Genomic DNA, 16073 nt, shown 5'->3' on the forward strand with positions numbered 1-16073 from the left:
GAGCCGCTGATGCCCCAGAACGCCACCTACCCGGACTCCTTCCCACCGCTACCCTGCTCCGCCTCCTTCTCCTCCACCTCCCCGCCCTCCTCCCTCACCCAGTCCCCGGCCTCCCAGAGCTACCCCAGCTCCCCCGGCAGCGCGGCCGAGCCCGGCTCCCCCTTCCACGTCACACACACAGGTACACCCACACGCCCCCCCCAAACTTTATTTTATAATGTATATTTCCTTGACGCTTTTTCCTTACCTCTTTTGTGGTGTTTGTGTGTGTGTGTGTGTGTGCCTGTGTGTGCGTGCGTGCGTGTTTGTCTGTGTGTGTGTGTGTGTGTGTGTGCGTGTGTGTGTGTGCGTGTTTGTCTGTGTGTGTGTGTGTGTGCGTGCGTGTTTGTCTGTGTGTGTATGTGTGTGTGTGTGTGTGTGTGTGCGTGTGTGTTCGTCTGTGTGTGTGTGTGTGTGTGTGTGTGTGTGTTTTCTCTCTGGGGGCTGGCCAGCGGAGACCCCCCCCCCGCCCTACAGCATGATGGAGACCACTCCTCAAGAAGACGTAAAGCCCAGCAACGCCCCGCACACACACAAACTCATCCTCTCCACCCCCGACCGAGGTAACGCACACACACACACACACACACACACACACACACACACACACACACACACACACAATCACCTTAACTATGGACTGACCTAACATTACATTACAACGATTCATTTGGTCAAACAGGTATATTTGTTAGTGAATAGAAAAGACACGTCAATGGATTATTGAGAAAGTTGCATGGCATTTCACACATCAAATATGGAAAATTCAGAATTCCGATTTTGGCCATCTTAGAAAATGTGCCCAAAAATTATTTTATTTCAATCTGGCTTCTTGGCTCCACGGACCAACATTGTCCAATAGACCCTTATCTTAAATTTAGAAGAGAAAACAAAACCTTTGTATCAGTTTTGAAATGACTGAATGCCTAGGCACCCCACTAATAACAGTGTTTTGACCAACAGCATTTTGTACACAATATCGTTTGGTTGTTGAACCAGGTCACACAACGGAGACCATTGTCCTTTGACAATCCAGGACATGCTAAATAAGGTCCGCTGTGTGCTACGCCCGGCGACGCGTGTTTGCTAACTCTGCGTGCTACATCCAGCGTGCTAGCTAACTCTCTGTGCGCTAATTCGAGCGTGTTTACTAACTGTGTGCTTCGCTGCGCAGAGCTGCGGCCGGTGTGCTACGAGGAGCCCGAGTACTGGTGCTCCATCGCGTACTACGAGCTCAACAACCGCGTGGGCGAGACGTTCCACGCCTCGTCACGAAGCGTCCTAGTGGACGGCTTCACCGACCCCTCCAACAACAAGAACCGCTTCTGCCTGGGCCTGCTGTCCAACGTCAACCGGAACTCCACCATCGAGCACACGCGCCGGCACATAGGCAAAGGTAAGCTGAGCGGATACGCAAGTAGACCTTTTATTAGAAGAGACGCAGGTTCGATTCTGACCTGTGGTCCCTGTGCCACATCTCTTTCCCTCTCTCTTCACTGTGCTGTCTATCGTGGATCAAAGAGCCCATGCAAAAGAAAAACGATATCAAAATGATATATATATATATTAGAGCTGTCAGTTAAACGTGTTATTAACGGCGTTAACGCAAACCAATTTTAACGACGTTAATTTTTTTTAACGCGCGATTAACGCAAATTATTATTTTTTACAAAATTAATAATTATTATTATTTTTTTATTTTTTTTGGGCTCAAAACAAAGAAGCAGTAGCCTGACTGCTATGTTCAAGGCATATCTTTGTATGTTCATCGTTTAATTGCATTATAGGCTTTTTTTTTGTACCGTCCTGTTTGGATCAGTATATGCCAATGTTGTTATCAATAAAAAAACATTTGCACAAGGCAAGCCGATGCACTTCTCCATGTTGATAAGAGCATCAAAATGAGAAAAATTAATGGGACAAAGAATTCAAGGGATATTAAGCATAGACATTTTTTTTACGATTAATCGTGAGTTAACTATGGCATTAATGCGATCAATCGTGATTAAATATTTTAATCGCTTGACAGCCCTAATATATATATATTATATATCTATATATAGTAATGAAAAGTAATATGTATGGAAACATACATAATGTTTCCATATTGCTGGTTTGAATTGATCTGTTTTTATTACTTTTCATCACTGTTCAGTTAAGTGAAGGTTTGGTTGCCTGGATGATTAATGAATAATAATATGAACGATAATCACCCATCTGGAAAATCTCTTGCTCTAAAAGCTTCGTAGACTAATTCGCCATTCCTCATATTGCGGTTTGAATTGAGAGTCTGAAAAAACAAGCAATATATTATATATTATATTTAATAATACGATAGGTGCAATTATATTTCTTAAATTATTTATACCTTTTTATGGAAGGCTCATCGCTCCTGAAAGCTTCAATATCTAGAAAGGCTTTAGAGCTAATTATTATTTAGCGGCATTGAGATTTGTTCAGTTTATTATAATCAGGTTTCTGAGGGCTGTCCTGCCAGGTAGAAATTGATCTCTAGAATCTGGAATGGTGTAGGATTTCTATATAGATCATGTTTCGAAGGGTTACAGTAAACTGTGCTTTGTGAGAGGAGAAGAGACGGTTGAGAAATAGTCTGCACCACACACACACACACACACACACACACACACACACACACACACACACACACACACACACACACACACACACACACACACACACACACACACACATACACACACACACACACATCCGTGTGTGTGTGTGTGTGTGTGTGTGTGTGTGTGTGTGTGTGTGTGTGTGTGTGTGTGTGTGTGTGTGTGTGTGTGTGTGTGTGTGTTGATCATGAGGGGACTGTGCTTTGTGAGAGGAGAAGAGACGGTTGAGAAATAGTCTGCACCACACACACACACACACACACACACACACACACACACACACACACACACACGGATGTGTGTGTGTGTGTGTGTGTGTGTGTGTGTGTGTGTGTGTGTGTGTGTGTGTGTGTGTGTGTGTGTGTTGATCATGAGGGGATGGCAGATTTGTACAACATTTCCAGCAAAACCGGACTAGTAGTCGTTTCATGGTTCTACAGTCAAGGCTTTACCGTTTTGAATTTACTGTCTCCCAAATGATCTTTTGTGGGTCTTATTTTTATCTTTTCAAGGTCTGGTTGATTTAGTTAATCCCTTTATCACAGTTGCAGCCCTAAGGGGCTTCGAAGTCCCACAATCAGATGAGATTTTAAGACGCCAAATGACTTTGAAAATCCACCACAGACTCTGTCGGGAAGGACAGAGAACTTAAACCACAGACTAACTACTGTATTCCACGGGTTACTTTATTTGGAATAATTGTACTGCTCTGTGCCCTTATCAATCCTCAAACACAGCAGAAAAAACTATCTTTCTTGTTTTAATTCCAATCAACTTTGTAATAATTCCCTGACCAATAATTATATTTATAATAAATCCATTAAACTTTAACTTTATGATAACCCCATTCAACTTTAACATTGTAATAACTCCATTCAGTTTCAACTTTATAATAAATCGATTTAACTTTAACTTTATAGTAACTTCATTCAACTTTAACTTGTTAACAACTCCATTCAGCTTCAACTTTATAAAAAATCCATTCAACTTACACTTTATAATAACTTCATTCAGCTTTGACTTTATATTAACTTCATTCAACTTTAACTTTGTAACAACTCCATTCAGCTTCAACTTTATAAAAAATCCATTCAACTTTAACTTTATAATAACTTAATTCATCTTTAACTTTGTAATAACCCGATTCAGCGTCGCCCTCGTGTCATCCTTCCCCTCTCACGCTTTCTACTCCCTGGTTGCCGGGCAGGTTTGCACCTGTACTACGTCGGCGGGGAGGTGTACGCAGAGTGCCTGAGTGACAGCAGCATCTTCGTCCAGAGCCGCAACTGCAACTTCCAGCACGGCTTCCACGCCACCACGGTGTGCAAGATCCCCAGCGGCTGCAGCCTGAAGATCTTCAACAACCAGCTGTTCGCCCAGCTGCTCTCGCAGTCCGTCAACCACGGCTTCGAGGTGGTGTACGAGCTCACCAAGATGTGCACCATACGCATGAGCTTCGTCAAGGTAACGCCGCAGAACGCTGCCCAGCCTCACAGCCACATACTCTACTTTAAACCAATTACTTTACAGCGACAGTGTAATGGGCTTTACGTGTTATTGTTTCCTCAAGAGCTACGTAAAAACATTTATGCATATGTAAAGATTTATAGATAATATATTTATGTACACATTATTTTATATATATATACAAATTATATATTTATATCTATATAAATATACATATACGTTTTGTGAAAGCCTCATACAGCCATAATATTTCTACTACCAACGGCCCATGAAGTAGGCCTCCAGAGAAACCAAATCACAAGTGATGGTTATGATATTCCACAACACAAATTGACCCATAACTTGAGGATAATGTGAATGAATAGCAGCCAAGTGAAAAAAGCGAGAACTTGAGAAAAAGGAGACATTTTTTAATCGCCAACTTTTGTAGATTGTAAATGTAAACTTCTAATCTGTGCAATAGGAGCCGGTTAATAATGTTCCTGAGAACAATGGGGAAACTGAATCCCTTGCTCAACTAGGGAAACACAACGTCCTGCTACCAAGTCTATTACTGTGCTGATGCTCCGTATCTACTATCGGTCCGCCAACATCCTCGATATCATACAGGGCTAATTACAAGTTAATCCTGTAGCTTTCTGATTCAATTTCCTCAATGAGCCTCTTGCAGTAACGTAATACACTTTTATCACTGCCCTGGATTCGGGCCCAGGGATGGGAGCCTGCCAAAACAGACCACACCTGCACATAGGACCTGATGCACTCATGCACAACACACAAATTCACCAGACACATGTGGTCAAATCCGCCTTTAACTGCTTATCCTTAAACCGTCATCGTTATATTATATATTTAATCTGTTTTGTTTCAGGGCTGGGGTGCAGAATACCACCGCCAGGACGTCACTAGCACCCCCTGCTGGATTGAAGTGCACCTGCACGGCCCCCTGCAATGGCTTGATAAGGTCCTGACTCAGATGGGCTCCCCTCATAACCCCATATCTTCCGTGTCATAACACACCAACACACTCTTCTCTATTGCTCTCATACACACAGGTAAACACACACGTTAGATGTGTCTGAAATGGCTTCATGGTTTTTGGTTAACCAGTGTCCCAGTACCAATATCAAAATTGGTATCGATTGTAGGGCATTTGAAATATCCAATGAACACCTGTGCTCCCTAGTTAAAGGTGAATAGTGAACATTGGTGCTTCAGGTCAGACGTATGAAAGTGTTAGTAAAAGAGACAAGGTTTGATATGCAAATGTGACGTGTATCTTAGTACTACTATTCCATTCTGAATGGGCCGCTTCTCTCATTTCACAGTAGGACTGTTCTTTCATTTCAACAGCAGTAGGTTACAGTGTGTGTCTGCTTCTTCTCGTTTGCTCTCGTTTGTACCGAATGCACTCCGAGACAATGAAATGGGAATCATGTTGGTACGAGGTCTGTTCAACTGTTTGTATGTGAACTTGTGTATTATATACTATTTGAATATGTATAAAATATATGAACCGATTGCTTTTTACTTGTCTTGTCTTGATCCTATTTTCAAAGATAGGCAAAGATATACAGTATAAATACGTATCAACACACATTATCGGCTCATAGAATAGAGCGTCTTCCGGCAGAGTGACGTGGCCTCTGCAAAAATGGAATATGATATTTGTGCGTTTTGATCAGTGTATAATCCCAACAAACTAAGAATATTGTTACCTTATAATGAGACCTCTTCCATGGAGCCATTTTCCTATGGTAGCTCAGAAGGGACAAATGGCTCTGGAAAGGACTGCTGTTCAATGAACAATCATAATCGCTAACTTTATTGTAAGCAAAGAACTATAGTGTAACTCCCACTACCGTTACTACTACAGCTAGTAACACTACTACTACTACTATCTTCCAGTTTTGACAGTCTTACAGTTTAGCTTCCAGCTTTGACACAATGTATTTCAGCACTTTGCTAATTTCAGGTAATGCAATTCAGCTTCAGTCAGTTTTCGATGTCAGCTTCCAGGTTTTTCACGCACCGACAGGCACGATGGATTCACACAAACCGACAGAATCACCGAAGGGAGGCCCTGATTGGTCAGAAATTAGCTGGGGGCTGGCCTAAAATCGAGAGACAGGCATGCCAAATTACACGCAAACAATAACTTAAATCTCAATTTAAATACCACACCTTTTAATAACAGATTCTTGGATGGAAAATATTTGCACCACACACACTACATATTCAACGCTCAAAATAAATAATTGGCTTACTGCCTGGCAAAAAAAACAAAACACATGTAACCTGTAGAATTCCCAAAGTCCGTCAAAGTCAATATCATGACAAGCACCGAATCCAAGCGATGACAGGACAGTTGGGAGAACCTGGAACGTCACTTGCTGTGGTCGCTCCCAAAATCCAAGGAAATCCCACCTGTGATGGCTAGCAACCATGGACAACCTGCTGTGATTGGCTAGCAGGCCGGGCAATCCAGCTGTGATTGTCTAGCAACCCGGGAAGTCCGGCTGTGATTGGCTGCGGCTTTGGGTGATCAGGAGCCTCTGCTGTTGCTGAAGGAAGCTGATTACCTCCGGGCTCCTGAGTAACGACTAGTAGCACACACACAGACACAGACACACACACAAAATCTGTCAAAAGTGCTTCTCCTAGCACTTGTCCATTGATGAAAGACCAACATAAATCTATGAATCTATCTTATATGGTAAACGGAGAAACAGATAACTATTTACGTGACTGTTGCCATAGTTAAAGAATAACAGACTAAACACCATGACAAGGAAGAGCCATAATATGCTTTGATGTCCCGATTTAGTCGCGGTGACGTACCAGTCTCTTTTGGTTGAGCACCTGCTCTATCAGGGAGGGTCTGGCAGGCCGGTCCCCTATGGTGCCAAGGCGCTGCTTGTTCACGGACACAGGCCTCTCCTCCGCCGTCTCCTGCACACACACACACACGCACACAGACACACAGACACACACACACACACGCGCACACACACACACACACACACACACACCCCAAAAAAATGGTTTATGGTTTCGAGGGCTGGGTTTGAAGTGTTTGTGACTCAATGGGACCATGTCTCAACTAACCGAATAGTGGTCATGTACGGATGTTAACAGATGTAATCACAGGGGGGTATTGGCATGAAACGCTACCCACACACTCACATCAAGTTTCCCACTCGACAGGGCCTGGTCGCTCTTCTTCTTCTTGTACTTGTCTTTGTACATCTTGTTGCGGTGCTTTTTGCACATCCAGGGCTTCCTCTGCTTGGCTACCTGCGTGGTGGTCTCGGTGCAGCCCTCGTAGGTGCACTGCTTGGGGGCGTTGTCGCCCTCCGACGCGTCCTCGTCGTTGAGCTCCTCAGGGCTGGCGGCGCTGTCACGGGGGTCCGAGGAGTCCAGCATGTCGGCCTCCTCGTCCGCATCGTCCATTTCGTACGAGAACATGTTGTTGTCCGACTCCAGGGGCGTGATCACGTTCCTGCTGTCCACCACGCCGCTCTTGTTCACGTAGTACCGCTGTCCGTCCTTGGTGAGCAGCAGGGTCGACTCTTTGTCTTTATTGCCGCCCGCCGCCGAGCTGTCGTCTTCACTCATGTTTGCGGATTCCAGATCAAGCTGTTTTCTGGGCTCCTTGGGATATTTATAATGTAAATAGGCTGTGTCAGTCTGTCCACGGTGTCAGCGTTGTCTAGTGATCCGTGGCTGACGTGTGTTCGCTCGTAGTAGCGTGTGGTGGGATCCCGTAGCTCAGCACAGGGACCGACGCGCTCTGAGCGTACTCAAGCGTATGAGATGAATTAGGGATGCGACCCGAGCATTGTTTCATTAGCTCTTTATCAACACGGGTCGGTGTTGTCTGCAGCGCATCGCAGCCTTCAGCACCCCCGGACGGCTCGTATGATAACAAGGCTGTTCTTCTTCGGCGCAAGTATGTAGTTCCGTGTCGCTATTCCTTACGCACGCTGCCCCCTAGCGGCGGGACAGAAAAGTGGTGAAATTGAGTGCGTTTGGAACCAGAGCCATTATAGAGAAGGTCCCTAAGGTTACTTTCTTCTTGGTTTCCTGTTACCCCCTATGTTTTATTCGATACATTTCGACAGGGTTACCCCTTATGGGTTTTTCATGACGACAGATAAAAAACGACAGTGTTACCCTTTACGTTTCATTTGATAAAAACAACAGTGCTACCCCATTATGTTTTTTTTCCCATGATGACTGATTGTGTTGCCCCTTATATTTTATTTGACAAGGACAACAGTGTTACCCTTTATGTTTTTTTTCATGACGATCAATAAAAAACAACAGTGTTAACCCTTGTGTTTTTTTTCATGACGACCAATAAAAAACGACAGTGTTAGCCCTTTGTGTTTTTTTTCATGACGACCAAAGAAAAACAATGGTGTTATCCCCTATGTTTTATTTGAAAAATATCGACAGTGTTACCCCTTATGTTTATTTCATGACGGCCGATAAAAAACGACAGATTTACCCCTTATGTTTTTTTCATGACGACCAATAAAAAACAAGTTATTATGTTTTTTTTCATGACGACCAATAAAAAACAACAGTGTTACCCCTTATGTCTTTTTTTCATGACGACAAATAAAAAACAACAGTGTTACCCCTTATGTTTTTTTTCATGAAGACCAATAAAAAACAACAGTGTTACCCCTTATGTTTTTTTTCATGACGACCAATAAATAACAACCTTATGTTTTTTTTCATGATGACCAATAAAAAACAACAGTGTTACCCCTTATGTTTTTTTTCATGACGACCAATAAAAAACAACAGTTATGTTTTTTTTCATGACGACCAATACAAAACAACAGTGTTACCCCTTATGTTTTTCTTCATGACGACCAGAGCCGGCCCTGGGCATAGGCAGTATAGGCAAATGCTAGGGGCGCCGTCACCCGCGGGGGGCGCCGAAAACGCAAAAAAAAAAAAATATATATATATATATATATATATATATATATATACTACTTTTTTTTTTACCAGTGCCATTACTACTATTATTTCGAAATATTATTTAAGCCCACAGCAACATAAAGTCATAGCAAAGAATATTAAATAATGGAGAAGCCTTTTTTCTGGGTGCCTGCCTGGCTCGTTGCTCTGTACCTGCCCTCTTTGAGGGGGGCGGGGTCAAGAGGCCAGCTGCCTGAATCTGACCGGACCGTGACCCCGAGACGAAGAAAAAGATTAATGACACTGTATCGGAATTAAGTCCAAAAGACTGAAGCCATGCGGCGCCCAAGGAAGGAAAAGAAGGAAAGAAGAGGAGGAAAAACGTGAAAAAGGTAAAGGTACAGTAACGTCAATGAGATGAAGTGTATGAAATGAATAGTTTAATGCATCGACGTTACCGTTGTTGGAGCAGAGTGTTAGCTTGCTAGCTTACTTCGGACCAACATTGTTTAATAATCAATAAATAGCTGAGTCGACGTGTGTTAATGTTACTCCACCTTAAATTCATCAGGGACGTTTGGAAACTTAACGTTAGGCCTGTTCACACCTAACATAACGTTAGGTGTTATTTTACAGGTGTCTTTCCTGCTTGTATGTCAGTTAAAATGCTTTTAGTTGTCCATCCACTGTGTAATAGGGTGGTTGTAAGCATTTGGTTTTATGTGTCACAGTTTATGTTTGTTAAAGTTTACATCAGTGTTAAAGTGCAGTTAAAGTGTATTACTGTTAATATTTCATATCTTAGCTTTCACATATCATTCATAGGCTATATATACAGTACATATATATTCATTTCACTGCACTTTACTGGTTTTTGCACTGTGGTTAGACTGAATTGCATTGCAATGACAATAAACTTGAATGAATCTCATCACATTTTCATTATTAGTCTCATGTATAGCACACCAAGCATCTGTTATTTTATTAAAATGTAACATGCAGTCGTCACATATACTTCTCTTCTCCCTTCAGATGCACTTTTAAAATATTTCAGTGCCACTCCCAGTGACACAGCATCAGGTTCTGCCGTCCCGTCTACCTCTGCACAGCCCTAATACATTATTGTACTTTTTTTACACTTCAGTTGAGTGCTTGTTTAATCTCTGGTTAGTACCAAACTAGGTAAACCATACTACATTTAATTGTATTTACAATAATTTGAATCTGAACTCTATCTATTATTTTGCTTATGAATGCCTTTAGTAAACATCATGCATTTCTTTGCAGTATTTTGTGCATACCTTATTGTATGAGTGATTCATTGTCACTTGTTTTGCAAGACTTTTTTTTTACTGCAAAGTGTTTAATTATTAAAGGTTCTTACGTCTGCAGTATTTTGTGCATACCACATTGTATTTAGGATTCATTGCTTGTTACTTGGTTTTTAATACGTTTCGTGTGTTCTAAAATCAAAGAGTCTCAAAGACTAAGCTTTGTAGCTTCTCTGAGTTTATGAACATTGGTAGTCGAATTTACTGTGCGATCCAAAGGGGTAGGGGGCGCCAGCAAAAATCTTGCCAAGGGCGCCAAATTGGTCAGGGCCGGCCCTGATGACGACCAATAAAAAACAACAGTGTTACCCCTTACGGTTTTTTTCATGACGACCAAAGAAAAACGACAGTGTCACCCCTCATGTTTCATTTGATAAAAACGACAGTGTTACCCCTTATGTTTTTTTTCATGACGACCAATAAAAAACAACAGTGTTACCCCTTATGTTTTTTTTCATGACGACCAATAAAAAACAACAGTTATGTTTTTTTTCATGATGACCAATAAAAAACAACAGTGTTACCCCTTATGTTTTTTTTCATGACGACCAATAAAAAACAACAGTGTTACCCCTTATGGTTTTTTTCATGATGACCAATAAAAAACATCAGTTATGTTTTTTTTCATGACGACCAATAAAAAACAACAGTGTTACCCCTTATGGTTTTTTTCATGACGACCAATAAATAACAACCTTATGTTTTTTTTCATGACGACCAATAAAAAACAACAGTTATGTTTTTTTTCATGATGACCAATAAAAAACAACAGTGTTACCCCTTTTGTTTTTCTTCATGACGACCAATAAAAAACAACAGTGTTACCCCTTACGTTTTTTTTCATGATGACCAATAAAAAACAACAGTGTTACCCCTTATGGTTTTTTTCATGACGACCAAAGAAAAACGACAGTGTCACCCCTCATGTTTCATTTGATAAAAATGACAGTGTTACCCCCTATGTTTTAATTGATAAAAATCGACAGTGTTACCCCTTATGTTTTTTTCATGACGACCAATAAAAAACAACAGTGTTACCCCTTATGTTTTTTTTCATGACGACCAATAAAAAACAACAGTGTTACCCCTCATGTTTTTTTTCATGACGACCAATAAAAAACAACAGTTATGTTTTTTTTTCATGATGACCAATAAAAAACAACAGTGTTACCCCTAATGTTTTTTTTCATGACGACCAATAAAAAACAACAGTGTTACCCCTTATGTTTTCTTTCATGATGACCAATAAAAAACAACAGTGTTACCCCTTATGTTTTTTTTCATGACGACCAATAAAAAACAACAGTTATGTTTTTTTTCATGACGACCAATAAAAAACAACAGTGTTACCCCTTGTGTTTTTTTCATGATGACCAATAAAAAACAACAGTGTCACCCCTCATGTTTCATTTGATAAAAACGACAGTGTAACCCCCTATGTTTTAATTGATAAATATCGACAGTGTTACCCCTTGTGTTTTTTTTCATGACGACCAAAGAAAAACAACAGCGTCACCCCCTATGTTTTATTTGATAAATATTGACAGTGTTACCCCTTGTATTTATTTCATGACGGCCGATAAAATACGACAGAGTTACCCTTCATGTTTTATCCATGTTGACCAATATATAATGACAGTAGCACCCCTTTCGACGTTTTTGACGGGATCCGAACATGAGCTGTTTAGAGTGTTAACCTCCAAACTTAACAATGCACCATCATGACACCTGATTAAGTCATCACAAAGGTTATACTTGACTTTATAATTTGCATGAAATAGAGATAAGAGTCTTCCAACAGAAGACATCAACCGGACTTGAACCCCGGTCTGCAGGGGGTTAGCTCACAGCACTCTCCACTTCCCACTGAGATTTGTAATTTAATTATGTCTGAGGTTATATTTGACCTGATAGCATTACGTTTAAAATGAAAGATATTGTGTTTTCCACAGAAATTGAGCCACGGTCTCCAGTGGGTTAGGCAGAGTGCACTCCACTGCACCACTGAGGCGATGACAATACACAATAATCAATCATCAATAAAGAGGATATACATGACATTAAAATGTATGTGTGTATTTCTATTATTTCCCTTATGTTTTTTTTCATGACGACCAATAAAAAACAACAGTGTAACCCCTTATGTTTTTTTTCATGACGACCAATAAAAAATGACAGTGTTAACCTTTATGTTTTTTTTCATGACGACCAATAAAAAACAACAGTGTTACCACTAATGTTTTTTTTCATGACGACCAATAAAAAAAGACAGTGTTACCCCTTATGTCTTTTTTCATGACGACCAATAAAAAACGACAGTGTTACCCCTTGTGTTTTTTTTCATTACGACCAAAGAAAAACAACAGTGTTACCCCCTATGTTTTTTTTCATGACGACCAATAAAAAACAACAGTGCTACCCCTTATGTTTTTTTTCATGACGACCAATAAAAAACAACAGTGTTACCCCTTGTGGTTTTTTTCATGACGACCAAAGAAAAACAACAGTGTTACCCCCTATGTTTTATTTGATAAATATCGACAGTGTTATCCCTTATGTTCATTTCATGACGGCTGATAAAAAACGACAGAGTTACCTCTCATGTTTTTTCCATGTTGACCAATAAAATCGACAGTGTTACCCCTGTTGACGTTTTTGCTGGGATCCGAACCTGAGCTGTTTAGAGTGGTAACCTCCTAACTTATCAATGAACCATCAAGACACTGAATAAAGTCAACACAATGGTTATACTGGACTTTATAATTCGCATGAAATAGAGATAAGAGTCTACCAACAGAGGACAACAACCGGACTTGTCTTGAACCCCGGTCTCCATGGGTTTAGCTCACAGCTCTCTCCACTTCCCACTGAGATTTGTTAATTAAAAATGTCTGTGGTTATATATGACAATAGACATGATAGCATTACGTTTCAAATTAAAGATATTGTGTTTTCCACAGAAATTGAGCCGCGGACACCAGTGGGTTAGGCAGAGTGCACTCCACTGCACCACTGAGGCGATGACATTACACAATAATCAATCATCAATAAAGAGGATATGCATGACTTTAAAATGTATGTGTGTATTTCTATTATTTCCCTTATGGTTTTTTCATGACGACTGATAAAAAACAACAGTGTTACCCCTTATATTTTATTTGACAAAGACAACAGTGTTACCCCTTATGTTTTTTTTCATGACGACCAATAAAAAACAACAGTGTTACCCCTTATGTTTTTTTTCATGATGACCAATAAAAAACAACAGTGTTACCCCTTATGTTTTTTTTCATGACGACCAATAAAAAATGGTTCATTTGATAAAAACGACAGTGTTACCCGTTGTGGTTTTTTTCATGACGACCGATAAAAAACAACAGTGTCACCCCCTATGTTTTATTTGATATATATCGACAGTGTTACCCCCTATGTTTTAATCAGTTTTCTGAACAAATCAATACTTTTTTTTTTTTGCATAATTCTATCATGCAACATGATTTTTCATTAAATTATTGACATCCACCCTTTTTATGATATTTATCATATTATCATTTCATTTTATTTAGAACATTGTCTGTGTAGGCTGACGTAGGCTATGACGCACAACGCAGAACTGTCCGTATAGCTGAATATGGTACTATGCTGATTTTACATAAGCATGTTGGTGTTCAACATCTGTTGTAGTGAACATTCTAAAACTGGTGTAAAATGTTGCTGCCATATTAATAGACACGTTGAATGTTATCGTTTTGATTCTTGAATTCCGCACGTAAACTGGTTGGCAAAAAAAGAGCAAAGACGGACGGTTCACTTGACGGAGAAACCGTCACTTTCCTCATATCAGACAACTCGTAACACTGGATGAAAATGAAGGCTTTCTTTTATGGTCACTTTCCTTTGTAAACCTTTAGAAATAACCTCCTGAATCCTTGTTATAACGCTGTGTATAATCCCGGACCGCAACAGCTTGTCTGCATGTTGTTAGTGTGTGAAATTCAGCACAGTATCAGCCGAGTTGACTCTAATTTCCACATTGTTTACTTGCTAACGTTTGTGAATAACAGTGGCTAGTTGGCAGAACTCTTTTTACACACCAGTAGAGTGTTTATCAGGAGCGGAGCCCTGAATGTGACGTCACCCGTCATCTCGTCTCTGTAAACAATGGATGTTGCGCAGCATTTATTATGACGTCATTATATAGACTCTCTCAACACCCCCCCCCCCTCGGACTGACTTCCCGCGTCCCTGTTTCCCTCAATGCTATTCTCTTTTCTCGATTTCTTTTTCTTCGTGATCTCTCCATCTTTTGTTGTGTCTATCTTCTTCATATTAATATGCATGCTATATGTTATATGTAGGATAGAGATGGGAAATGTATTGTAAATAATAACCAGTGGCTTTGCGTTGTTATACAGTTTTTTTATTAGGAATATTTTTGCTAGACCATTTGAACAGATACATGTATTAATATTGCAATGGATTCTAATGCTGTAGCACATTAGTGAGCACAAGTTTAAAAAAAAATCCACATTTGTGCTTTAGCGTGTTAATTTCAACAGCATGATTATTCCAATGTTATAAGCTGGACATTATGGAACACATATTTTATATCTGTTCTGAACTGTAAGGGCTCCTCATGAAATGTTATGAAAAGAGCTATAAAGTATAGCTCATTGCTTTGTATAGGTTGATACAGACCGTTTTTTTTCTTTCCTTTGCGGAGTCCGGCGAAGATTGAACGATAATGGATTGATAACTATTAAAAAAATTGAAGGTATGTTATTTACAAAACGTACAAACTATAATACCACTAAAGCTTATAAGAGTAGGCTACTGTATTCACTGTGTGATGAACACTGTCGACCATCTGTCTGTCATGCTTGTGATGAAGATGACACAGTACGATGGACATGATTCATATCCTCTTGTTTTTTCACTGGGATGTTTTTGAAATGTTTTTCAGATGGTAATGATAAACCCCCTAAGCAGTTTAAGAGAAGTTTATCACAGCTGCATCCAGTCATCAGCTAGTTTCAGCTAAAAATCTGCATTTAAATCTGGATAAAAATCACAAAACACAATATTGTGTTGACGCAAATATGATAAGATCATATTCACTGTTGGGGTTAAAAATCACAAAGGTAATGAAACATTGATGAGTTTGCTACAAGCACTTGCTATTACTGTTAGATTCAAGTTGTTAATTCAAGTTAACATTTACCGCTTCATAAGAATACCCCGGAGCACCCAAATCAACCATTATTATGAAAATAGTGGTTTGTGCAAAACATGAAGGGCACTCAAACCTTAGACGGAGGGCATCGTTTACAAGGTAATGGTGCAGCATGACATTGTTGAATCCTCAAATCGATTGAGCAATAAAAATACATTTGCACACTTTTTTTTTTATATACTTCTGTCACCGTTTGATTTTACGCTGATCGGGCGCTGGGGGGTGAGGGGGGGGGGGGGGGGGTGAGGGGGGAGGCCAGCACATCCTAAAGACACCAACGAGATCTACGTCTACACAGTTGTATTTTGTCATCGCCTCCATTTCACTGGAGCTCCTCTGCCGAGTCCACGCACAAAAAAAAAATCTTCTTTTATGAAAAAAAGGCAAATACAGTACATACTAATAAAAATTACGTGAGAAAGGTAAAGA

At 40.3% G+C, this 16073-nt stretch overlaps 2 protein-coding genes across 3 annotated transcripts in view; one reads left to right on the forward strand and one right to left on the reverse strand.

Moving 5' to 3' along the window:
* Positions 1–5662, forward strand: part of smad9 (SMAD family member 9) — an 11289-nt gene extending 5627 nt beyond the window's left edge. For both annotated transcript variants that reach the window (XM_060057528.1, XM_060057529.1), the window contains exons 4-8: positions 1–181; positions 492–602; positions 1214–1435; positions 3883–4139; positions 5014–5662. The exon at positions 1–181 is cut by the window's left edge and continues 89 nt beyond it. In XM_060057528.1, coding sequence (XP_059913511.1) covers positions 1–181; positions 492–602; positions 1214–1435; positions 3883–4139; positions 5014–5157 — 915 coding nt within the window. In that variant the 3' untranslated portion in view covers positions 5158–5662. The remainder of the gene's footprint in view (positions 182–491; positions 603–1213; positions 1436–3882; positions 4140–5013) is intronic.
* Positions 5663–6308: 646 nt separating this feature from the next.
* On the reverse strand, positions 6309–8102 carry rfxap (regulatory factor X-associated protein). The gene is made up of 3 exons (XM_060057530.1): positions 7329–8102; positions 6984–7094; positions 6309–6745 (listed from the first exon to the last, which is right to left on the reverse strand). The coding sequence occupies exons 1-3, from the start codon at positions 7758–7760 to the stop codon at positions 6641–6643; spliced, it is 648 nt and encodes a 215-aa protein (XP_059913513.1). The 5' UTR covers positions 7761–8102; the 3' UTR covers positions 6309–6640.
* Between the last annotated feature and the right edge of the window lie 7971 nt (positions 8103–16073).

This window comes from Gadus macrocephalus, chromosome 7 (assembly GCF_031168955.1).
Source record: "Gadus macrocephalus chromosome 7, ASM3116895v1".
Classification (NCBI taxonomy): domain Eukaryota; kingdom Metazoa; phylum Chordata; class Actinopteri; order Gadiformes; family Gadidae; genus Gadus; species Gadus macrocephalus.